The 27,244-nt window shown below is 41.6% G+C and overlaps 1 protein-coding gene and 1 long non-coding RNA gene across 3 annotated transcripts in view; one reads left to right on the top strand and one right to left on the bottom strand.

Annotated features, from left to right (window-relative positions):
* Positions 1-27,244, bottom strand: part of LOC117166247 (uncharacterized) — a 185,653-nt gene that overhangs the window by 103,909 nt on the left and 54,500 nt on the right. Inside the window, exon 2 of the long non-coding RNA XR_013060254.1 lies at positions 8,299-8,350. This is a non-coding gene — a long non-coding RNA (uncharacterized LOC117166247). The remainder of the gene's footprint in view (positions 1-8,298; positions 8,351-27,244) is intronic.
* Positions 1-27,244, top strand: part of cpx (synaptic transmission protein complexin) — a 326,307-nt gene that overhangs the window by 259,568 nt on the left and 39,495 nt on the right. Inside the window, exon 1 of one of the 2 annotated variants that reach the window (XM_033350044.2) lies at positions 2,909-3,004. The exons of the other annotated variant lie outside the window; for it this stretch is intronic. Within the exon in view, the coding sequence (XP_033205935.1) occupies positions 2,992-3,004 (13 nt within the window). The 5' untranslated portion in view covers positions 2,909-2,991. Of the gene's footprint in view, positions 1-2,908; positions 3,005-27,244 lie in introns of those variants that run through there. 2 annotated transcript variants of the gene reach the window in all.

The following is a 27,244-nucleotide window of genomic DNA, read 5'->3' as shown; positions in this document are numbered from 1 at the left end:
AGTGGCAGAGGATTTAGGCGAATCAGTATCCTGACGGTGCCGGACCCCGGTGTTAGGTTACTTGTTTACTCCCGAGTGCCGGAACGGCCGATGCATTATTCAACGACTGCTTGTATTTATCAAGCCGATAGCCAGCTCGAGACCCCGTGCACACACGAGGCGGTACACGCGCGAGCACGTCAGTACCAGGCGGTCGCGTAAACAGGTGAGAGATCGCCTTCAATTCTCTCTCTTTCTCTCTCTCTCTCTGTCCCTGTCTCTGTTTCTCTCCCTCTCGAGATTCTCGTAGCCTCGTACAAGTGGATTGCCGATGTTTATGGATTCGGCCGCCTTCACGGTTTACCCTAGCCTTTCTAGTCTCTCGGCTTACGTGCCATAAGTTAGCAACGCTTCGCTGCTTTATCGCGAATAACCGAGACCGAGATTTTCTTTTCGTTAAGTGGTCAGGCTTGTTGAAGCGGCAATAGTCGACTTCCATCGAGTCGTATTTCGTTGCTAGTCGTTGCAGTGCGTTGCGTTGGGCGCGTGGAGAAGAGACCCGTGGAGGTTTTAGGGGTTGCTTCATGGAGTATGTCGCTGGCGATTTATTTAACAGCATATTGGATACAACATTGGACAGAGAGGTAGAATCTGCGTAGCGATTTATTTCAGCTTCTATATCGTAATTTGTTTCACATTCTATATTACAACAAATGGTTTACCTCGGACATTTTGCAGAGTTTTATTTATTATGCATATTCTCTAGGTTTTTGAATATCTTAAGTTTACGTATGTACCCTTCGTGTTTTTTGTGTTCTGTGACTGTGTCTCTGTGTTTTAATTAATAAATTTTTAATTAATTTAAATGTTTTAATAACAGAGGAACTGTGATTTAATTACGGATTTAATTACGCGTTCTTTTGTCGTAGTTGCACATGCATTCTAAACGTATTTTGCAACGTACTGGATGCAACGATTGAAAAAGTAGAATTTGAATACCGATTCGTTTCGCCTTCTATGCATTAGAAGTAGCTTATCTTAGTTTGCATATATTTAAGTATTACGAATATTCTTTACATTTCGTAATATTTCGATTTCTCAGAGACATATGAATATCCCGGCAGTTGATTTATCAAGGATTTACCAACTTTCTGTTCTAATTAAACATATTTCCTCCGTAACATGATTACAGATACACTTACAGCAATTCTGCCCTTCATGCTGATTGTTAGTAACATGTCCCATCCAGCGTTTCGAATCTGAAGAAAGCTCAAGTTTTATTGTTTCCTTCGTAAAAGTTCATCCTCGTTTTCGACGCCTCGCTAATACGACTGATCTCGCGATTCTTTGTTAGAAAATAAACAAAACCTCTGACCTTAGCAGAAAATAATATCATCGAACAATTTTGAGGGATGAAAGGAATGGTGAAGTTTCTGATATGTGCGTGAAAAGCCCGATAAATCTTCGAGAACCGAGTGTCTGGAAGATGAAGGGTGCGTGTTCCTCTCGGTGTCTATCAAGTTCCTATTCTGCGCAGCATGGTAGATGGACGAAGAGGATGGAGACGTAGGAAACGAAGGAGAATTCGAATAGGCAGAGAGAAGAGATATACGAGTGGTACAAGCAGCGATAGAGGCGGACAATGAACGAGAAGCCAGACAATGAGCGAGTGAATCGGGACGGAGGGACTCAAATGGGTTGGTAAAGGGTAGTAGCAAAGGGCAAGTTCGATGGTAGCGATCGCTAGCTTCGATAAAGCTAGTCGAAATAGGAGGAGAACCAGAGAACCTGGTCCTCTTGGCCGAAGGTGGCATCTTACCTTCCTACGTACTCGCGCCGTTAATGACACGAAGATCGTAGGTCCTATTAACTACAAACCGCAACTAGACCAGGTTCTAAGTAGTGGCAATAAATTATATCGCTCATTAAGCGAGGCTTGTACGCGGGAATATTCCTTAATGGGTTTCCGGTGGCGCGCGGAATGCGTGTGTTCCGAGAACCTTTCGCGTTTAGTAATTGCAATTTCACTTGAGTGCAAGAATCGCGTCCTCTGTTGTACGTTGCCGTCTGTGTCCCTGCCGCTTGCAGGCTTCCCGCTTCTTCCACCAAAGCTTTTACGCGTGATTTTACGCCGGCGAAATTTCACCGAGACTTACGTTTCTATTTCACTTGCATGAGGGAAACAATAGCCGGAATTGAACTGGATAAAACTCTGCTCGAATTGTTATCATTGACCGGCCGGTTCTTCTTCCGCCACCTGGTTTTTTCAAACATTCGACCCGGCTAAATTGGATGGATTTTCCATAAAAGCGATCGGCGATAAGGAAACTTGCCAACGCTGCTTATCATTAACGTTCGTAACGTGAAGAAAAATCGGTGAAACCTGATCGGTATTCGACGCCCTAATGGAATTAAATCATTGAAAACAAAGGAAAAAGGAGAACGGTGGAAGGCGGTGTTAGCCCAAATTACAAAGCCGTTCTTTCCTGACCCAGTGTCGTCGATTTATCTCGAGGGTGAGCTGCGACGCACTTCCCCTAACATCTCCCGCGACCTCGTCGATTGGAGCTCGCGCGCGCACAGAATCCTCGCCATCCACCCTGGATCGTAGGGATGCGTGGACTCTGGTTTTCTCGGAAGGAGAACCGATCGGCGTCGGCTCCACAGAGTCCCGTAGAAATATTAGGCGCAGGGTTACAGGCTGGCTCTACTCGCAGAGGCAAGGCTAGGACGCGGCAAAGGGGTTAGAAGAGCGTTCCAGAGGGGGAGACCAACATTTTTCTACCCCTCTCTGTCCACCGTGTACCCCTTCCGACTATCGTGGAAGCACGCCCACTGGAGAATGCTGGTGGGGAACTCGGTTCTTGATAGGGGACGCCGACGATGCTAGCGGCGGCGGTGGTGGTGGTGGAAGTGGTGGTGGTCGTCGTCGGTACTGGCAACTGAAGTCTGACCGAAACGACGCCAGTACTACTGTCGCCAGCATCACGAGCGCAGCCACGAGGCCGAGTCATGGACATACTGGGTATGTCCGCTAGAAAGCCAAGCATGCACTACTTAGCCTCTTCACTTGCTCTTGTTGATTCCTCGCGGCCGCTACGTACGCTACCAACGCCACGTATCGTTGCAACAGTTGCGAACGAGACGAAACGCGCGAGTTATACGAGTTCTTCATTCCTCCCGTTGCCGATATCGATCCATCGATCATAGTAACGCGAGCAAAACAGAGCTGGAGCCTGTCCCTTCGCGTTCCTTTTCCACCACGCTATAAGTTCCATGGTTTAGTTTTGCCCGTTTTTTCGCTTCACCAGTCATTACGTGTCATCGCGGCCGCAACCAAGGGGACTGGCTCCAGAGTGGCGCGCCACCAAGCACCACGTTTTACCTGCCTGTAGCAGCGAACGGACTCAGGTATTGTTCACATCAAACATAATCTCTGTCTTTCTGTCTCTCCTATCTTCTGGCACGTTTAAACAAAAAAATTCACCTCGAGTCAACTGCGCGAAACTTCCAGATCGTTTCCATCTATGTACAGATTTTTCTTTCTGAGTTCTTGTTACTTCGGGATTGAATTGACAATTTTTCCGGAGAGCCGTGTATTTTCCGGGTGTGCTTGCATCGCTTCAGTGTTCGCTATGTTCCGAGCTTCGTTCCAGCATCTCGTAATTTGTCTACGATTATCGTTCTCGTTTAATCTGTATGCATATTTGTTACTACCCACAGGTACGCTAAACGTGTGTACATATACGTGCGTTGCTCTACTTAAACGAGAAAACTTGACCCGACCTACGCAATGCAGCTTCGTGCGTGACGATCCTCCTTAAACGCCATGATCTACTTATATCATACTCTGTATATTTAAATTTTTAACGTATTCTCGACCCGTAACGAATAGACTGAGAAATTCTGATTACACGAAACTTTGTTGTCCGCGGAATAAAAATTTATCTTTTATCTTTCGCTCGCAAGATTTTCGATGTAATTTCGAGACCCGCCTCGCTTGCCAGACCCTTTCACTCCTCCTTCGTGACACCAAATTTGAAACGATTCCAGTGCTCGTTTAAGACGAGGAAAAACAAAAGAACGGAGTGCGTTTCGATGGAAAACAACCGCCTGGTGCAACACCCCAGTTACGAAACTTTGCTCGTTACCGCTTTTAGAATCGTCTCGAAATGCATTCAAATTCTATCGACTATATTCGAGGCTTGCGCGCGGCGAAAAAAGTTAACGAAACGGTTCAGGAGGGTTCGGGAGAGTTTGCCTGCTATAAATTCCAGCTACGCCAGGCGTTCTTTATCTCCACAGAATTAAAAAAGATCGGTACACCTTGATGTGTACTCTCGAGCGCGGTTTCTAGGGAAAAGAGGTGCTTTTAAGGTCAACTTTTCCAACGAAAAACAAAGAAACGAATTCGTAAGAGCCGATGTTTTAGCGTAGCAAATACACGGACAAGACTCATGACCCAAAAATTCTTTTTAGCAATTCTTTCCAGAACATTTTACAAGCTCCGGCAAGTTTCGATTACGCGGCGAATTGTGTGTCATGATATATCGGCTTGGCAACTAAGTGATTACGGATTTTGTCGATACCACCTAATGACAAAACCCGCAATCACTTGGTTACCAACCCGATATATCCAAAGTCAATAAAATAATCTATGTTCTCGCGGTCAATTGTCCGTAACAATTCGACATCGGAACTGTGTTTTCATGCTCGGCGTTTCCTTTGCTTGAAAACTGTCTCGGGCCACTCCCATTTCCGTGCTCCCCTTGTATTTCGTAAATACGAGTGCTCTCCAACGTGTCTGCCTGCATACGACGTTCCGATTCTACTCCGGTGCGCTCTCTCGTGTTTTTCTTTCGCGGATCCAAGCTTCCGTTTGAATGGTTCCAACCTCGATAAGGTAGCTCTCTCGTAGCTAGGCTATGGTGTGCGTGAAAATTCTTCGCGGAAAGATAAACGTCACAGATTATAGTATATTGTACATTACGTATTACAGGCTGGTAGTTTTGTACGATTCGATAATTCTGTCATAGTCGAAGTCATTTCCGCGACGTTCTGTGCTCGTACAGAATAATTCGTTTTCTAAAAAATAACAATGGTAACTTAAACGGTCGGTTCTAGAAACACTGTACAATTTTTCAATCGCGAAAACGTGTCTACGTTCACCAGAACTGCAGTTGCCCGTTAAAACGTTTCATCTAGCGTATCTTTATCTTTCAGAATACGTTGAGATATTTAAAGAGATCGTTTCGATTCATTCTAATTATACAGTTTCAAAGCCAGGGATAACGAAATTAAGAAATTCGCAAGAAGTGGAGTCAATTGGGCTTCTATGGGTCTCGAACAATGACCGAATATTTGAAATAAAAAGAACCGAGTTTTGGGATAACTAATGGTGTAGATTTAGTCAGAGAAAGGTAGAACGACGCCAGGAAATCCGCCATTTATTTGGCTTCTCGGAGACACGAATAACGACTAAACATCTTCGATACGGAGAAAAACGAAGACGCGAGAAAGTACTAAAAGTTCAGATTTCTGGAATGTTTAATGGCAGATTTGATCTAAGAAGGGCGATCAATTTGCCTCCTTCTGAGAGACTCGAACAATGAGCAAATATTTTCAATCGCAGCAAGGAAAACAAAGACACGAGAAAGTAATAAAACTTCTGGCACGTTTCGTCGTAGATTTTAAAGTAAGGAGGACAGAAGGATCGCAGGAAATCCGTCATCCGTCTACGTCGTTCAACCGCGCGTATTTCACTTGGCAAGCCCGAAACACGGCTGGTTTCGTCGGTATCCTGACCCGCGCAAAATCAATACATTACAACGAGTCGTAAATAACGCGTTGACAAGCCGGCCCAATATCTATCCGTTTGTTCCTGGCCGCGTTGAATCTGCTAACACGGCAGCCCGTTGACGCTCTAACTCCTTGTAAATTATTACGGGTTCGCGCTCGCTTTTCCAGCGGAATCGCGCTTTCGGGCGCGCTCGCGCGATAAATATGCCAACGCGGGAAACAAGGGGCAGAAGCAGGGGGGTATGTCGCGAGAGTGTGCAAAGAGACAGAGAAAAAGAAAGGAAGAGAGAGGGAAGAAGAAAGAGAAAAGAGGATATTTACAGTCGAAGCGGGAGGAAAATCATCGATCGTCCGTACGACGAAAAATTGAACATTGCAAGAAGCGTGTTGGAACGAGAGAGTTTGAGGGTGGCAAAATTTTCGCTTATTCGACGAAGCTGGTCACGTAACGAGTGCGAATATATGCAGAGCGGAACGCGCGAAATCGATTGTCTGCGTGAAAGAGTCTGCGAAAAACGTGACCGCCGTAAACAAAGTCCGTTTGCCGGAGGGAAATTAATTTTAGAGGCAACGTGGCGCGAGTTGGAGGGTCGGAACGCCCTTCGAAAATCAGCTTCTCATTAGCCACAGTGCAGTAGTTTAGGTTTAGGTAACGATTTTCACCAGGCACGTGTGGTTCGCTGGTAGCGAGCAAACGCGAGGGATAGCGTGCGGGTTAATTAGGGGAAAGTTTTTTCGTCACGCCGTCGACTGTGCTTCGAAAAAATGGCGACCTGTTTTCGGTAGCTGGGTGTTGGTGTAGAATGTGAACGCGGCGGCTGCGAATGTGTACGTGCTCGTGGAAAATATGGACGAGTAAAAATGTACAGGATACGTATACAGTAGAATTTTAATTATTACACCACCAATTAAGGGAACAATCGATTAATGGACAATTTTTGGAACGGTATATGGGAAACAAGGGTAAAAATTGAAAAAAGTCGTTACATTTTCATCCGAAAATTTTCCAATTTAATATCTATTTTTATAGAATAATTCGAAGATGATTAAACGAACGATCCTGTACGATGACGCGATTATTCGAACGGCGTCATGTTGCCTTCAGTTCGGATATATATAAACTAACTTTTACTTGTAACGTGGAAAAATATATATTACGGATAACCAGAATAAAATGTTAAAATTATACTATTTAGAAAATGAAAGAAACTGTTGATGTTCTAGTTGTTTATTGATCTATTCATAAAAATCTAAAATTACCTAAACATTCGCAATTTAACGATCACGTAGACTTGGTCAGAACTGATAAGCAAAACGTTTAAAATACGTTGTTAAAGGCTGCGGTAATTGAAAAAATGGAATTTGAAAATTCAAAAGTTTTCGCGAATAGAAACAAATCAATATCGGACACGTTTAATTGCCGGTGAACGCCAATTCTCGTTCCAACGATAACCACGTTTGGAGATCGAAATTCAAATTCGGTTCCCGGGACAGATTGCCCGATGGCCGCTACTCGTAGTTAGCACTGAGTTGGATACTCTTACCCGTTTCTATCCCATTCGCCGAACAATGTTATCCATTGTGGATTTAATTGGGATAGCACTGAAGACGAACAAATATAGCTACGTTCTAGTTGTTACTACTTTAAACCGCTCTACACTCGCCGGTGTATTTCACCGGAATAACCACGGACACATTTGCTTTCAAGATCGCTCCATCCTACGAACAATAGCGTTTCTTTTTACGACTGTAATGAAACTTCCCTCGAACACAATGACCAGCCAATTTACACGCACTTTTCCCTTATTAGCTCGCTAATCCATCGCCGGGCAATTCGACCATTCACGTTAACGATATGAGAATAATTAACCTCGTCCATCATTTTGACGAGAAAAGAGAAAGAAATAAAAAGGTGTTAGAAGGACGATCGTTACCGTTTACCGTGTCTCTACGTTAATAAACGAAAATATTCACGCGTACGCTGTAATAAAGAGTACTGAAACGCGTTCGATATTTTATTGTCGAATCTATCGAGAATTTGCAGCTGGGATTTTGCAGCCGGCGTATCGGTAAACGACAGATGCAAAAATGTTCGTCCGACCGATCCGATCGTTTCGAGCGTCAATAATTTAATTGATTTAACGAATACCAATGCAATGGGACAGGAAATATACAATTCAGTTTATTCGTTTCCCGATTCAATTACGAACAGCCCCGCGAATTACTCTTTCAAATTCCTTGGTGTCTCGCGGCTGTTCTAGCCCATCGTTCTTACGATTCTTTAAAATTTCACCATCAACGGTGTTCAGTCTCGTTTCGAAGCTGCTGATTAAGATTTTCGCTTGTCTAAACGTCTTGCTATCGTTTCACGCGAGCCGTGAACAACAAGCGTTTTGTAAACTGTAACCATAAACGACGAAAAAGCTTCGAATTTGAATTTTATAAGTCTAACAAATATGTAGTGTTTTGCAAAAGATTATAGGCACGTATCATTAGGAATAAAAGATAGCAGTTACTTACTCGTGCAGTGATATTCTGTTAGATGCTAGAGGTATCTCACGAAACGCCCCACCTAGAATTAGAAACAATTATCATTTTCTATTATTTCCAGCCGTGTTTTTTTATGAGACAGAAACAATTGTTAAACGATAGATTTTTTATTCGGCTTTCTTTAACGCCAAATATAGTGAGTCTTTAATTCTAAACTGTAGATAAACGATTATAATTAACGCTGTATTTGAAAATAAAATTGGAAGATATATTTGCACTTGGATCTTAATAAAAAGCAATATTAATTTTGCCTAAAGTACCTACACGGTTCTAGTAATTGCAAGAGAAGGGGAACTGTAGCCGCGTCGCTCCAACGAATTTGCTGGTTCTAACGTTAAAAGTAGAGCAAATTGTATAATTCTGTTCTAACAAAAATATCGATATTATTTTGTTACTATCTCGTTTTAGCCAAATATACAGGGTGGTTGGTAACTGGTGATACAAGCGGAAAGGGGGTGATTCTACGCGAAAAAAGATGTCGAAAATATAGAATAAAAATTTTTCGTTCGAGGCTTTGTTTTCGAGAAAATCGACTTTGAATTTTCGCTCGGTACGCGTGCACTTTATCACGTCTCGTTATAACGGATCGTAGATCGTTGTCTCGATTGACGTTATTTTTTAATTTTTTAAATTTTAGAATTTTTAAATTTTTAAATTTTTAAATTTTTAAATATTTAAATTTTTAAATTTTTAAATATTTAAATTTTTAAATTTTTAAATATTTAAATTTTCAAATTTTCAAATTTTTAAATTTTTAAATTTTTAAATTTTTAAATTATTAAATTTTTAAATTTTTAAATTTTTAAATTTTTGCTTGTACCACCAGTTACCAACCATCCTGTATATGAAATTAAATATTATTCTATCGTTTAATTATACATTTTATAATCGCATTTCACATGAACTATTACTTTATTTCATCGTATAATACTATGGTTACGTGTACCGTCATAAACACTCTGATTGTCTAGTTCTCGATCGCCAAACATTTTCCAACCGGAGAATTCTATCGTTCGACGCCACGGACACGACGTCTATGTTCTCGAAAAAATAATCCAGACGCAATAGGTGGATTGCTAATTAGCAGGTTTCAAGGGGACGTTGTCACGACACAGGCGGTCGTTGAATTTCGAGATAATTAATAACCGGCCGGCGTGACGCGCAAAAAGACGACCGTTATCGACGACCGGTGGGTGCTTCGCCGACTCTGAATCGCAATTAATTTGATTTCACCGACAATAAGAGCTAATTACACGGGAAGAAGTCGACGTTCACCGTAACAGACCGCGATGGATCGTTGTAACCGCGTAATTTCAAGACACGAAACTAAAGATCCACGCTAACAACAAATCACAGAACCGAAAACACTTACCTAATTCCAAGGTATTGTACTTCTCACGCGTATCAAGTAGTCGTAACGATCGAGTTATTTAATTGGCGATTTGCATGAGAATCGGAAGAAACAAACCTTAATTCGCAAAACGGGACGAGGAAATTTCGCAAAGCGGATTTGGCATTTCGAATATCCCTACGGTTCGTCGGGTTTGCCCGATTCGCAGAGGAATTCCGTTCGGTCACGTGCGTGCTAGAACGTGCAATTAGAATCGGTTAATCGTTAGATCGAAGCGACCCGATAGCGTTCACGCGAGAGAACTCGGAACTATACAATTAATCCTCGAACGTGAGGATTATCCTTATCCCAGCGTAGCAATAATTCCTGCTGTATTTTGCTTGAAGCTAGTCGAGCTTATCGCGCTTCGAGCGTTCAACTAGTCGAGAATAATTTAAAAACATTATCAGCTCGGCAACTGTTAGCTTCTTGCCTGAAATTTCGTTCGGTGGGTAAGGCGGAGAAACAAGAAATGTCGCGGAACAACTTTATCGAGAAAATTCAGTTTCAGCGTTTCAGTACACTAGAAACGCCGCAACCTTCGTTCGATGAATTTAAACTGTGTTGTTCATGAAATGAAATTTATAACTTTACTTAGACACCATAAAAAGGATATTAGATTGGTCATTGTTTTGCGGTAATCGTAGCGATTCTTGTCTAACTCGGTGTTTTATTCAAATTTGTTTCTAACCGCTATACCAAATCGTTCGCGCTATCTTGCACAAATATTTTAAACATTGCGATCATCGCGATTTGATACTTTCACGATCACGATTCTCGCGATCAAAATATTCTGTAAAACTGAAAATCGTGAGAAATGGATATTCCTCGTGTGTTTTTTCTCTCTCTTTATCCTTCATTTATTCTTCGAACAAAAACACTCCCTCGTGGTCTCTGAATCTCTCCACGGATAATTTTGTCGACTTCGAACGCGATTCCTGGTCGGCTCGTGACTGAGAAAAGCCCAGAAGGGAGCTGGTTAATTCGTATTCAAGGATCGACGACCGATCGGTTGGCATGCGATCCCAACGTCACGTGTCACATCTCGCTGAATTGCTGAGGTTTCCCTTTGACCGACCTCGACGGTTATGCGTCACAAAAAATAGAGTCTTTACGTGCACAAGCTGGCCTACTTCTCCCTCGAAACGGTCGCTGCTTCGAGCATTCTCCGTTGCTCGCAAAAGAGACCCTCCACGTCAGCGGTTCCCAAGTCGCGGTTCGGCCCACTGGCAAAAAAAAACAGGCGAATTACTTTTCCACGTCGGGAGTCGAGCTAAGCGTGTCGCGCAGAAAGAAAAAAGGTTCCTTCTCAGAATTCAGGTGTTCGCCTTGGAATCTGAGCAGACGATTAGATGGAAGGATACTGCGAGTTTTCCACTTCTCTTGTTGATTTAACGAAATATTTTTTTCTGCGATAACGATGAATAATGGGTGTTGCGATAGGCTGACATGGAGCAAAGTTTCCTTTATATAGGCCCCTTCGACGAGCATAATTCAGAAGAATCGGGAATAAGAGAAGAATTGTAGTGCCAAGTTTCGTCGTAGATGCTTCCTTACGAAGTTATTAGCAGAAGGTTGTGCATTTTTCGGAAACTTAAGAATGCGAAAGGTAATGCATAGAAAGCATGAAACATGCAGCAAGCAAGATTGCAGGGAGTGTAGAAAGATCATTTTAAAAAGATGCTTCTACAAATGAACTCGTACGTTATGCAAATATCAGTATGCTCTTTTAGATATTTATGGAAAATTGTAAGATGCAAAAATACATATAGAAGTACCCTTTATGATATTTACTATATGAAGTCTATCTATAGACTTTTGTCTAAGTCCCATTTGTTTATGTCCATAAAAATGAAAATTGTATAAACATTCGTAAACGTTCTAATTATAAGAAAATACTGAACGTAGACTGAAATACGAGTGGTATAATGGTCTTTGCACGACACAATATCAAAAATGGATCGTATTTGCTTTCTTTGTACTTACACGGTGTTTGTTGAAACGATCCAATGCGATTGATAGTAGCTATCGTTATCAGCGATCGTTGAAACGCTTAAACTCTCATTTGAGAATGCAAAATTCGTTATTAGATTCGTATATCAAGCTGCGTTCAATATTTGACTATAACTAGACTGCGGATATTTATGCAAATTCCTCGATGAGGATAATTAAAAAAGTGGAACGTAGGTAGAAAATTGTTTTACCTACTAAGGTGTTAGGTGTAACGAGTACTATGCTTTGAATATTTTATATATTTTTGCATATTACGTGCATTCTGTGCAGTTTTAGACTTTCAAATTTCCCAAAAAATGCATAAACATGCGCGGTATACTTATCATTTCGTAATAAAGTGTTTACAGCGCAACTATATCCAATATTTTTTCCTTACTTCTCGTAGATTATGTTATCGCAATTTGTATGTTAAAAATCGTAGTTTCACAAATTGCAATCTAATTAATTAATCAACCGATGATATCGGAAACTGGCAAATTTTATCTTATGCTTCTTCTCTTTTACAAATTTGTTTCTTGCCAAATGTTAGCTTATTATTTAGCGTTATTCTTCGGAATTTATCAACATTAATAACTTGTAAAGATTTGTTTAAAGTGCAACTACGTAAGATTAAAGTTCCCGAAAAAGCGAGCTGGTAACCACTGGCCTGCCGTGTGACCCGTATTTTTTTAACGACGCTTGTGAACAAGCCCTTGCTATCGCGATAAGCGGCAGCTGCTTGAATACAGCTTGATCCTGGGTAGAAAAGCTCAGTGAAAATGAATCAATCCCCTTCCGCCACCACGCGACACGTATATCGCGAGAAGCTGAAAGCGACTTCGGCCGATCTCCCATAAATACACGGCGTTACGTCTTTTTCTCTGGTCCAACGTTTCTTTCCTATACTCGCTATTTATATCTCGAAGCAAGGCTAGGCCAAATCAATCTGAAAGATTCAACATGGACTTAATAGACTGGTAATAGATGGTAACGAACGAAATTTTTCATCCAAGATTCCCCATTTGAAGTTTGAGTTCGCTTCAAGTTAACTTGGTAGCAAGCTGCTTAACTTTATTAATTAATTGCTGGTAAAACATTCAACTATCGGTTCGTGTTCGTGTATCTTACTGAATAAAAGAACACAAGTTGTATCGTAATTACAGTTTGAACGGTTCATCGGTTGCTCGTTAATCGGAAGTGCAATAAATAAATTGAAGTAACAGCTGCAGCGTCGACCTAAGACAAACGTCGCTATTAAGTCGAACGCTGTTGAAGCTTTTCCAACTGCAGTCAGGGCAACGAGAACAAGATGTATCTTTGGCGAGGGCAACCTCTAAAGTTATATCTCTCGTAATATTTGTCATTTAAATGTAGAACGTGGGTAAATTTGCAAAGGTTTCTTCTGAAAATCGCTTGGAAAATTTCGTTTCGCTTCGATGACACGGCAAACGTTTCGCGAATTCTTCTTTAATATTCGCTATCACGCTATTGAGATATAGCTATCTCGTTTTCCAAACTTACGTCCCTTTTTCATCAGAAAGGTCTTTATTTTAGGTAACGATGTTTGTTCAAACCGTACAAAACCACGAGGAAAATTATTCAAATATAGATAAAGCGACGCAACGTACGCGTCGATAAGACTAAAAGTATTACAAACTTTTTCCTAAACTAAAATACAAATCTACAAAGTACGATTTTTTTTTCTAATTACAAATCCGGACGACGCTCTCTTGTATCTTTATCGACCCAAAGAAAAGAATACTTTGCTCGACAAATTATGTGATATTTTGCACTTTCTTTCTTTTTTTTTTTCTTCAAAGTTCTCTTTCAAAGTAAAGTACCTTCTTCTTTAATAGCACCACCCTTATTGTAATTCTTTAATCTAAACTGACCTAGTGAATCGAACCGAACATTTCGAAATCGTTTAATCAAAGTCCGATTGAGGAGTCAAGGACGAACGATCGAGGAATACCTTCGGCTGGTGACCGTCGAGTGTAGGTTTCTTTGCACAGCACATCCTTCACGTTGGTCAGCGAGATGCTTGACCTACTCGTGACACACTCGAGTTTTACTGCTGACAAGGTCGTGTCAACTGTCGACGTCTCTTTCGCGATAGGTAGCTTGCTTTAAGCATTCCACGGTTCTCGTGTTTTGACTTTCCTTTGGCTACTCGCCGTGGCCTTAGCGCGTATCGCGTGCAGCTCTTTCTTGCAGCCTTATCTCGCAGGTCCTATGAAAATGACGCTAAAGCTACACGAAAATGGTAACTAACGGTTCCCAGAGCGATATTTAAAACGCTGGATGCATAAGAGGCAAAAGTTCCTTTTTCTTATGTATCTGGGTTATTGCTCAACCTAGTTTCCTTAGCATTTGACGAAAATAATCTTTCTTGCAAAGAGAGAAGAGAGGGTTCTATTTCGAGGAAGCACGGAACTCGATCGACGATTGTTACGTCTTTAGGCAACGTTCGGTTGAGTCAGAGTACTTAGAGAGTTGTGTAATAAATCCTGTCGCTACGATCGAGTAAATTCTTTTCCAATAATTCGTACGGAGCACAGGCATCCTATCTGTTCGTTATACCAGGTTTTTCCTGGTAATTTCGTAATATACAGGATCGTGAGAATATTCGAAAAGAGAAGAAATATCATGAATATACATATTGTATGTATTATACGAAACGTTTTGAATTTTCATTGGAACTGTTACGAGAGCGTCGCAATTTTCATCGTGTTCGATTAACACAGAGTCATTCGAATCGTTTCCTGATTTTTCCTATCTTCCGTTTGCTGAGCCTAAAGTACGCTATATCTTCTCGTCCCTTCGTTATTGTATCAAAGACGAATGGCGTTTCATAATATACGAGAAATTTGATTATTCTGGTCGGAATTGAATTTTACGATATTAAAGCATCAGTGACGTAACCGCAGCTTAATAATTAAATTGCCAGGATAACATTTCTAGAAACGCGTACTTCTCCATGCAACGGCAACTCTCCGCGCAATAGCGTCAGAAGAATCGGAAACACAGCGTTGGTTGGCCGATATTTACAGAACTCTCGAGACGGATCGTCCAATCGATGAAAGTGGCGTTGATTGGGATACGCTGCTGTTAATTAGCTGAAAACGGTCCTCTGTGTTGAACAAGATCGACTGAAAAGCGGAGGCCACGCCGGCTGCGACTTGGCAATTTCGCGAAAGTACAACCAACTCGAAACAAGTTAGTCGACGACGACGACGACGACGACGACGCGACCTCGCAACAGAGGAGCGACGCGAAGAGGGAATCAGAAACGGAGGAAGAGAAATTACCCCTCTATTGTGGCAGGCAAAGCAAGGCTACACAACCGGTCCTGTCTCCAGACGAAGATCATCTCGTATTTCCGTCTGAACGAAGTTATCGCCTCGCTGTCGGTCAGACAGACAGCCGAAGAGAAAGAGACAGAATGAGAGAGGAGAGCAGCAATCAATAGGACTAATTCTACGACGTGTTCTGAATACGACTGGGACCAACTTCGCTACACTTCTATTTTCTACTCCGTTTCTACGGCTAATTACGAGGCGCCCACGGGATTTTCGCCACATCGGGACCTGGTAGACTTGTAATTGGACCAAGATGCGTGGCGCAGTAAACTTTCCAGATGCTCATCGCCACGATAGAGTTGCCACGATCGAAATACGACGACTCGGGCGTCTTGTTCTTAATGAGAATGGAAATGGCACGTGGAAGGGAATTTTACGTGAAAGTTCGCGACACCGAGAAACAGCTACTGCTCTTCCACGTATATTCGCAGCGTCACGCGTTTCATCGACGCGCCCCGCTGCATTTACATCCTCGTGCAACCGCTTTGACAACCAGCGAAAGCCATAGTAAATTCAAGGATGGAAGGAGGAGGCTGTGTTCCGGGATAGAGTAGCTTTGAGCGAGGATTGATTTCTAGCTTCTCAACGGGACATTTCTAGCTAACGAATGCTTTTAGTGGAGAAAGGAAATGTTATAGTGAAAATATGGGGTTGATGGGGGCGAAGTAACGAGGGACGACAGTAACGAGCGATATGCTTCAAATGTGTTACAACCATTTTGACGCAAGTATCGGTTATGCGATGAACAATTACAGTCGAGAGTTCGTGGCAAAAGCTACCCTCCATCTTTCTTTCTTTCTTTCTTTCTTTCTCCGGAAGAACGAAATAGTTTAGGATCGTTAATTTTCGAACAAATTCCAATCGTTTTTAACAAAATATTCGTCACATTGCACAATTGTTGCGAATCTTATTTATCGTGTCATAGAGTTTGATTCTGTCGCAGGAGAACTGTATCTGACTGTACAATTAATTCCATTCGGCCATATTTTCTTCAACTTACTTAGCTCTGTGTGATACGATGATCGTATAAGAAAATCGTAACATTTTTCATCGATAATTTTAGTATCATTCTTTGGAAGTCTAAATTCGTGTGTGGCTTCGATAATACGAACTTACGATATGAACAGTTTAGTCGTGGACGCAGCACTTTTTGACAAATCATGTTTCAAAATCAAATTATTATATTGGATTCGTTCCACCTTACGATTGAATTCTTACTCGAATCGTTGGATTTATTCCAACTGCATATAAGGTTTCCGTGCAACCGGAACTTCCGCCGTTCCATGTAACCAGTGACATAGCTGTGAACGAAAATTATGTCTTCGTCGGTTGGGAAAACTCGCGCGATCGCGCAGAGCCTTGACCATAAATAACGACGCTCTCTGTGGGAATACTTCAATCCGTGAGCTCGCAAAATCTCGAATCGCAACGAACGAGAACGATCGTTTTGCGTCGGAGTATCTATACGGCGAAGGAGGAGGAAGAAGATGAAGAAGAAAAAGAAGAAGCAGAGGTTACCATGCGATGCTCGTGTTGCACGATTCGTGCTTCCTTGATATTTGTAGGAAATTCGTCTCTGAATCGACAATAAAAGCAACTCGGTAGAAACTTTGCTCGGTTTCTTTGAAATTTCGCACGTCGTTCGCGCTTCTTCCTCGTCGCCCTCGTGAATCGATCATTTTTGCGGATTCCGACCGATCATATTCCGCTTTCCCATTTGTTAAAAACGCTTCGTTGCTCGTAGATATGCTTGGCCAATTTGCATAAACGATGTACGAACCAGATATGTTTCTGATTGTTCGGGTTTCGATCGTGTTATTAGTACACTTTGTGCATCTTGTTTCCACGTTTCGTAAATATTTTAGCTCGTTTCTTCGGAAACCATAGTGACTCGCTAAACGTACACCAACGATTGCCATAGAAAATTTCTCTCAATACAAATACGTCGTTCTTGGTGAAAATTGAAAATCTAAAATATACGAATCTATGTTTAACTATGGAATTTGTGATTCCTAATCGAATCTGCGGATACGTTTATCAGCGGAAACAGGCTCGAATGGTTGTATTGTTCAAAGCCAAGTGTTTGCAAAGCTGTATTTGCGGATCATTAATGGTGATTAAGAGTAACGATAACCACAGAGCAAATTTTTGTTTAAATCTTGATGGAATCTAATATTGGAAGATTCTTAACTGGTGCGACGTCAATCGTGCGGTTCTGCTTTAACAGAAGGAAATGATCGGCGATACGATAATCAGTCAAGGATTATCATTATCCTATTGTCTTAAATGACTGGATCGTAATCAGTAATCGATAACTGGCCGAAGCGAATAATTTGACATTCACGTGACACGTTTGCACCGTTACGTCCTTGCAGCAAGCGTATGGCAGCCATAAGCTCGAGTCAAGTAGTCTTGATTAAGCCACTTTGACATAATTAACCGCATCTCTAGAATTTGCTCTCGAGCCGATCGATGTCGACCGCGTCCGATCCTACTGTCGGTTCTCTACGGATGGAGAACAGATGGTTCGTTAATGTTCGCTTAATGGAATTCACGTTTCTGTTTGCACGTTACGTGATCGGTATATTCGCCTTGATCATTGACGTCCTCGCAAACATATAAATACAATGGACATTTCCACGAGGTGCCATCTATCTTCATGTCAGACTTGCTTGAAAATCGTTTCTTAAATTTAAAAAGAAACTTGCATAGCCCAGGAGTTCGGAATTATCAGGAACAGATCGATTTCAGTTCGTCCGGTTTTGATGTTTGCGAATGCACATATTACGATACGACTCATTTATGATACAAAAAAAACGACACGCGAGGAGATAGATCGACACGGTTCTACTTTCTTTAACATTAAAACATATCTCAAATTTGTGTCAAATATTTTTTCGAGCCACTGCGTATCCCAAGTTTCGAGCTAAATATGTCGAAATATAAAAATTCTAAGATCGTAGAATTAATTATATCGTTGTATCGTGGACGAAAGGGCTAAGAGATATCGGGCGAACTATAAACAATGTCGCGAGAAAGCCGAAGTGCCGACAGGCCGAACAATGCATCGTTGGTCCTTCGATCGAATAGTTTGGCGGAAAAGGCCTGCGTGACCCTGGCCACCAGCGGTTGCGGAACACGTGCGTGGTGAGGCTAAGACAAAAGACAAAGGGACGCTAAGGGGGAAAGACGAATTAACAGTCAGTGTGTGAGTTGAGAAGTCAGAGATTGTGAGTTGAGAAGTCAGAGAGTGCGAATTGCGTTGTCGAGATAGTGTTGCTAGTGTCAGGAAAAATTAATGATAAAAAAGGAGTAGCTGAGCAATAACTTAACTTGATTGTGCTTTTATAATTTTGTAGGCTTTCGTTCATGAAAAAGATTAAGTATAATATTACAATGAAATAGCGAAGTTAAAATAGTTGTTCAAATCACGGCCAAACTGTACACAAGACTCAAGACTCAAGACTCGTGGTCGAATGCTTGCAGTTTTTATACGTTGCGTTTGTAGGTGTTGCAGGGCAAGGGGAGGATCCTAATTGCCACGTGCAAAGATCATGTCAAAACCTAACGATTCGCTGTCAGGTAGTGCGGAATAACGTGGATTTGGATATGGTCGTTGTCACACTAGCGTTGTCGAGAGAGTGTGGTCCGCGTGAGAAAGCGTCGGATCCGCGGTGACGAGAGTTGCAAATTAACCATCTAGTTGTCTTAATTATAACACGTTCTTCTAATTAGTTCACGTTAAACGAGCATTGTTTTCTGTTTAACCAACATCTGTCTAATTCGTTTATCGTAAATAAACTAATCGTAGCAAAGAGTCCTACGATATAATCAGGGTTGACTCGAGCATCGCGTTAGACGTTGGCGACAAAAGTGAAAAGAACGAACGAAATTGTTTTCCTCAGCTATGCGTCGACGTTTTATCGCCTATCTATCGAACAAGGTTAAAATAACGATCTCACCGAATCGCTCGAGGCGGTACCCGGTTATTCATTTCCTGCAGAAAGATCGAGAGGATCCTGTCGGATCTTCTACTCGCGGAAGTGTCGGGAAGGCTATCGGGAACTGGTCCTGGCGGGGCACGTTGATTGTTCCGGTCGCGCGATGTGTAAATTTCACTGATGTCGAACGAGAGTTGTCTAATCTTCAAACTTGCGAACTCCTAAGTAATAGCTAAGTAGCTAAGTAATATCGAAGTTCTCTCGTAGGCGATCGAAAAGTCGGCACGTATTTTTACGTGGAAGGGATTCCATTTTCGAATTAAACCACGAAATTATTCAGTGCGATATCTAACGGTTTACTTTTCTCTCCTGCTAAGACGCCATAGTCAGTTCGTGTTAACGATACACGGATGTTGGTGAAATTTATAAATTAACAAGAAGCTGGTAGCTTAAAACAGTATTCATCGAATAACGAAGCTCGACTGTTTACGCAGAGACTAGACGAAAATGTATCAACATTCAATATACGTATCCAGTTTACTTAAACTTTTCACCGATGCACGTATGCACGTACATATTTAATATGTTCGCGTTAGATGTACGTATATTTAAATGAAGTGGAAAATTGCATTTTCAGATAGGGAATTCTTTATCAGACATCTGCTTGCATTAGTGACAGACAATGTTCCATCATGTTTTATTCATAAGCGCAAAAATGTCTGGACAATATGTTGCTGCATCGCAGCAATAAAGGGAAGAGCTTGGTCCTCTCGAAGCTTACTTTATCCCTCTGTCGTGTCACTTTTAAGACCACCTCTTAGCTAAAATCATCGAAGAAAATGGAAAGAGAGGCGCATCGATGTCGCGCGACGCGTCAAGACGGAGAACGAAAGTAATTCGGCGGCAAACGAAAATTCACGGGGTGGAAGTCCGATTTGGTTCGCCGCGAAATCCGATTTCGATGCAAATCTGCCACTTGCAGGCGCAGTTTTCGACGATCCTTCTCAGGATTATGCGAGAGCTCGCCACAAAGGATAAAAACCTGGCTGCACCTTCCGCTGATCGAAAATCGATCGCCACCGGGAAAAACATAATATCTGCATTTTGATCGCGTCGTCGTGGCGAAAAACAAGAAGTAACGGTTGTGCGTTGGTAAAAACCGAATGCGATGAAACCGATGAAAAGGTTCTCGGGGTATTCCGATGCAGCTTTAAAATTGAAGGCAACTGCTGTAACAGAGTGTTAGGAATTTATCTGCGAATAAAAGGCTCATTTAATGGAAGGAATCGGTGGCTGTGGATATCCCGGACACGAGAAAGCCTCGTTAGGAACATCTGCACAGCTTCACGACGAACATTGGCTTTTACTGGAACGAGCGGTTTCGTCGTCGTCGTCGTCGTCGTCGTCGTCGTCGTCGCAGGCTAATTGAATCTACGCTTAACGAAAGTTTACAGCAAACTGGTAGCGCGATCGGCGTTGAATTAAAACGCTAATCCACAATGGACAAGGGAAACAACAAGTGGAAAATGTAGTAGAGTTGTTCGATACTCTATAGGATATTGTATTCTATTCGACTGTACTCGCTTTGAATTAATCGCCTGGCCGATTTTTCCGCTTTCTTCCCGAGATAAAACCCGTATATCCTCTATGAGAACCGAGTGACCCGAATGAGCGGTAAACCTAGGCCAGTTCATCGTTTGAACGCGTGTTAGTTTCGAGCGGAACCGGGACGGTTCTCGATCGGAACACGCGAAAACGAGGCGCGCATAAATCTGGTTCGGGTAGAAAAGCTCGTTTCGATTTCGACCGGGTGCACATCGTTACCGAATTCATTGATCGGATCTGCATTTTAACTGGATTTTACAAGACTTAACCGCGTCATTCCAATACAGGATTGGCTAACGAGTATAAAAAGAGACGCGAACACGCGAGCAGAGCGAGAAGGAACGAGTGGACACGAGTCTTCGTTTTCAACGGCGGACAATATGCTATCCAATCATCGGCCTGGAGATATTGCACCTGATGGCGAAACAAGTTTACGCTGATTTCAAAGGAGTCGCAGGCACCGGTGCAAGATAGCAATCGGTCCTTCTCCCCTCTCTCTCTCTCTCTCTCTCTGACACACACCCCCTTTTCCCGCGTTCCTGTTTCGTCTGGATTAAGGGTTAGTCTGGAAAACCGGTCGGACCGAGAAAACGAGAGGATTATTCGCTGGCAAGTGAATTTTCCAGCGAGTTCGAGCAGCCAGTGAAGAGAAGAGAAGAGAGGCGGAGAACGAACGGATAGAGGACGACTTAGAGCCCGGAATCGATGCGAAACTACGATAGCAAATTTGATTCTCGCCTGCATAGATCTGTCTTCTTTGCAATTCCAAGCGAGCTCGATAAATTGTCATCGAAGACGGAAACAAGTTTCTATTCCGTCGAGCGGACTACGCTTTCGAGCGTGTTCCGCGCGCAAGAAGATTCAATCAATTTTGTTGCGTTAATTGAACTAGAATACGCCGTCGGCTGGCGACTCTGCAACACAAATGCGATTCTCATTTATTCGTGGGGAAAAAGGTCTTGCATTCGCTCAATTTCCAATAAGGGCGCGTCGCTGTCAATATAACTAAAGAGAAGAGAAAGAAAGATGAATTTGATTCGTGGATTTCATCATATTAGTCAATCCCGATGGAGTGATATATTCCGCTAGACTTAGTTGAGATCAATCGAAAGTCACGGACGACGAAGGGACGTTTAATATCATTTAAAAGAATAAGTTCTCTTATAAATGTCGAGAGGAACCGCGCTCAACTTTTCATCAAGGATCGATCTTTATTCTCTTACTGACACAGTAGAATTCTCCGTTACGTTTCAACCAAACGTTATCCGAATACACTGATATCCGAACTTCTATTATAAGTGACATAATGGCCGCTTGTAACAGAGAAAGGCATTTGTTACGAACCTATTATTATGTACAAGACATGTTCTTCATAATGGCAATAATAGCAGATATCTTTTCCTTGACAAGTTACGAAGCTTCGCGTTCTTCTAATATCAAATTAACCTAATACAATGTCGTACAAGCGTTATTTACGTTACAAAAGATTATTAATTATAGGAAATCGCACATAGAACTGCAATTATACTACAAATTCGTCTCCATACGAACAAGTAAAACTTCGTATCGGAAAAGTGACTGTTCCATTGTTCGGATATCTTTGTTTCTCCGTTAATTCAGATGCAGAATGTTTTTCACGTTTATTATATTTATTACATCGGGTAAATTGCAGCCGTAGTAAACATCTTTTCCCGGTTCTTATTTCGAGACACGGCTAGAAATGGGGCAACGTGGCGCGTGGATTGTTCCAGCGTGGAAACAAAGGCGAGATATGGGTTAATGCTGGAGAGAATACTCGCATATATCCATTAAAGCAGTGATACCTGTTCGCAACTTACGTAATGTAATTTAGCACGTGCTGCTCCGAAGCTACCCAATATTCCTAGCCTCATTAGCATCTAGCTCTTATGTATTTACTAAAATGATTGGTAGCCGGCGAAATTGGGCTGCTAGTCGAAACCTAAACCTCCAACCTCGTCCTGTGTTTCCACTATACCTTTCTCACGATCGCAAGTTTCGTGACTGGCGACGATGAATTGTTCTGTAAGCCAGTAATTTACTCTTACTGCTTTCCACCTGCGAGTTCTCTTCTTTCGCTCTGCGTCCAGATCGATAATTTTCCGCCCGTGTGTGTATCTCGACCCATATCGATACGTTGCTGCCCATTCCACGATCACGGTACAGCGTCAGTCGCTAACGAAGAATTATTAAAAGAAAGAACGCAGGAAATTTGATTTCAATCGCAATTTCATACTTTTACGCAATTTATGCAATCAAACGAATGAAACCTAAATACGTAGCGACTTTTTCCACCTATTAAATACGTACAACAATTACCAATAAAGATAAGAGCAAGAGCCGGGATTAGGAAATTTTTCGTTCAACTATCCGATCAATTTCGATGTACAAGTGCGTACATTATCGGTCCCATCGAACAAACAAAATCCAATTTCATTCTGCGTATCTAGCGATAATATTATTCAGCGTTGATTAGTCGGGCCCCGAAATTGACTGCACTTCAATCTGCGGAATTATAGCGAATACGATATTTAAAAGACAAACACGTGGAATCGAACGAACGAGATTTATTAATTATACGAGAGTACATTAATTGGATGAACGGAATTCCAGCGCAGCAAATTTTATATCCTTATTAACAAAATACACACGCGCTCCTTCTTTCCCGGCTGATGGCCGATATCGCGATTCACGTGGAATTAAAATTACTCCTGCCAAATAATTGGCCGTGTATTCCAGCGTTATTTTCTTTCCGGGGCATTCCGCGCATTCGCAACGGTATTCGTTTCCCATTCGAACACCGGGGTACCTTTTTCTCGCTCGTGCATGCTGCATGATCTTAGTGAAACGGCGCACATGCACCAAATATCTTACGCCCGACATTTTCGCCGATCCTACGATGCCCTTCCTTTTCCGTGGAGAACGATGAAATTCTCAGACGATTGCCGGAGAATTTCATTTTATCAGACAAAAGTGTTCAAACCCGCATACCTGACCCGTCTCTACCATTTCTGCCGTCTCGTTGGACAGAAAGAATTCGCCTTTGCCGTGAGAAAAAGAGAAATTCAAAAACTCACGCCCACTTTTTCTTACGTCAGAATTCCCGTGAAAATATTTAATCGCGTCCTCGCATCTCGCTCTTAGGATGCCATCGGTCTTCGACGAACAATGCTCGTTAGCTTCTTTGTCCGGAAATATGAGAATAGAATCGTCTGCAAGCGGTTTTAACGCGTTAATCAGTTAACTCGTCCTTTGGATTCACGATCTTTTAGACGTGATCGTTCCCCTGTCTACGCAACCCTTGTAGCTCTTGCGTTGGTTTCAGTTAGGTTAACTTTAATTCCACGCAGTTTCTTCAAACTATCGTATGCTTGATCGAAGTTGTTCTCGTATCATTCGATACGAAGACCACAAAATAAAGACAGGTGAAAATAACCATTACGAAGTTTTATAGTCATTGTGTAATAGTGCGATACGTGTTGGTTGTAATGTTTCGAGATATAGTATAAGAATTATTTAAAGAAAGCGGAGAAGACACGTGAGTTTAATTTTTTAACGAGAGATATACATTTGTGGAATAAATGGAGTAAATAAACTATGCTTTGATCGTGCGTGTATAAACACATCTTATATGGAGGTAATAACAACTGCTCTATTAAGAAAATCCAAATGAATTTGTTTACCTAATTATTAACTTAATATTTATGTTCGGAGGAATTAAGATCGTCCTATTTGAAACTGATGCGTCCCTATTAAATTTGAATTTCATAATTACAGAAATTTTTAAAGGACAACTAACAGACTAACGTTCTCGCGTCGACAAAAAGAAAGCTCAATGGTTAAAAAAAAAAAGAGAGAAAAGAAGCAAGAGAAGCTCGCATTAATTTCCGCAAAACGAGTTTTTGGTCGCCAATAGCCGGCGCCGCAAACGACGCCTGGTTCGGAATAACTTTTTCAACCCGGCCAGAGTTTCGCAGTGCAACTGAATTTTTCACACTCGGCCAGCTCCGCGTCCGAGTTGCCAAAAAAAAAGTGACGTTTGAAAACGAAACGATTCGATCGCCTGCAGCGTTTGTTCCACTGACAAATACGCAGATAAGGGAACAGTCGTTCTCAACAAAACAATTCTACGATATTGAAAAGAAATATTATACGCGTAGAAATCGAAACGTTGCTGTGAAGTTTCAACGAATCCGCCGAAACGACAACGTGGTCTGTTGTAAATTAGAAATGTCCACGGTACGAATATTCAAACGAGTGTACGGCCAGTGTTCCGAATAATGCAGCAGCGTCTTTTAAAAAAACCGACCCAGTTTTATCTAAGGAGACGTCGGTGTTCCAACCCCTGGTATCTAAACAAAAGACGAGAAGAGGATTTCGAGAAGGAGGAACTTCAATGTGGAAAATAGAAAATACTGGCTACCGATTTTCTCCCTTCGGAGCTGTCATTGTTTTTTGTCTGCCATCCAAACGACAATATGGAAAGTCGGGACAAATTCACCGGTGTTTCCTCTGGTAACGGGTGAAACACGGAGAAAGGGTGGAGTATAAAGGGTGCAACGCAAAGGAAACAACGACGGCCTCGATAGTCATCGGTAATCACCCGCGTGCCGCGGTGGAATGGAAACCAACGAAAAGCAATCTCCAGCGTACGCCGATTTTTTCTCCTGTTCCTTTTTTTTATCCGACGTTTTATACTCGATAGAAATTCCGTTTATCATCGATCCACGCGAGTCGCTGGGGTTATTAATCAGTGATTCGTTTTACGAGGCAGCTCCAACTTGTCGAATTTACGTTTCTCGACTTTTCATCGAAATGGTTGTTTCCACACCGTTCTCGAACGAGCTATGAACGATAGGAAGTTACGTTTTCATTAGGTCGTTTAATAACGAACACAGCCACGAATGATCAAGATGATTAATCCTACGCAATTTTACGAAGTTTTGATGAGATCGACGTATCTATTAACATTACAATAAATTACTTTTTTTTTTAAGTATAAAGGACTTGTTTACATGTTTCTGATTTGTATAGTGGACTTTTCTGAAGTATTTACTGTTCCAATACGTTTTTTGTACCCCGATAAAACGATATGTAAATTACTTTGCTACGTTTCTCAATAATGTTGCTTTCATGCGATATATTATTTCATATAATGTTGCTCAGTTTAATCCTTAACACGTTGACTGCTACGCGTATTTTATACACATTGCTCGGATAAAACAATTCAATATTTATATGGTACACAGGACACACCATACTGGACAAAGGACCTTGGTAAACATAGGTCGAAAACAACACCGTTTTCGAAATATAAACACTTTTTTGTCGTAGCATCATGACGAATGACAGAGGAATTACATAACTGAAACCAGCATACTCGTCAAATAATACGACAGAAATTTGGAATTTTCGAGGGAGTTTCCAGCTTTGTAAGAAGAAGATACTAAACGTGTATGTAGATAGAAGGACACATGGGGCACTTTCTATAAGTATCGAGTACTATGGTCAATCATGGTGCTAACATACAAAAATATTTATATCTGAAAAACGCTTGAGCTTCCGACATATGTTGACTAAGGTTGTTTTACTCGGTATAGTGTATCCTATGTACTATATAAATATTGAGTGGATTTTCTCAACACCCTGTATATTGTGCCTTGGGAATCGCAATAGATCGAGATACATGTATTACACCATAAAATTTAATTCTTGCAAAATATTATATTTCAGTACTATTTCTCAACAACATTACTTAAATCATTCTCATTGTTGTAAATTTCTTAGTCCACAAAATTTATGTTATTCTAATCATTCTAAAAAAAAAAAAAAAGTGTAGTAACGCGTATATCACAGACGATTACCATGACGATCAACGTGTTAACGGGTTGAACTCTCGCCTCCATTAGGGAAAATGTTTTCTCGAGCATGAGAACGTATCGTTTTCAAACTAATTTAAAATGACAAATTTTATGTCTCGACTCCTATTACCTCGACCTCAAAAACGTGGCCAGGTAATTCCGTAATAAATAAACAAGTGTTAATTGGAAGACACGCGAAGCGCGGGAATACTTTAATTATCGCGTGGTGCGCGTGCAGAGCAACGTCGACGACGACTTTAAAAAAGGCGCGTAATCATTAAGGAGAGCTTGGCGGGAGGAAAAAAAATTTCTCGAAAGCCGGATTTAGCGACTGCATCATTTCGCGTAATGATCCGCGCGGTGAATTCGCGGAGACAAAAAGCTAGCTGCTAGCTGCTAGCTGCAACGGACTCTTGGCCTACATGCGAAGATATGGCAAAAGTACGGTCGCCAGGGCTTGACTCGTTTCTTTCTTGTTAAAATATCGACCAGAAACCGTGGATGACTTCATCGTGCCGCTTTTAAATCATCGCTCCGGCATTGAAGCGCCGACGGGAACGTTAAAGAGAGAAACAAAATATTTCGTTGTCCGTTCCACCTGCTGATTCGTGTGGCGGAAATTGATGAATTTTTTCAGCGAATGCACACGGTGAAAAATTGTAGAAATTAGTAGCGGAATCTTGAAGGGCTTTGGTCAAATTTGTTTCATACCAACAGCATAAAAGTCGAACTGAACATTTCTTAATTTTC

The sequence above is a fragment of the Bombus vancouverensis genome, chromosome 15, assembly GCF_051014615.1.
Source record: "Bombus vancouverensis nearcticus chromosome 15, iyBomVanc1_principal, whole genome shotgun sequence".
NCBI classification, from domain to species: Eukaryota; Metazoa; Arthropoda; class Insecta; order Hymenoptera; family Apidae; genus Bombus; species Bombus vancouverensis.
The sequence above is the reverse complement of the archived record's forward strand: the minus strand, read 5'-3'. Positions and strand labels throughout refer to the sequence as shown.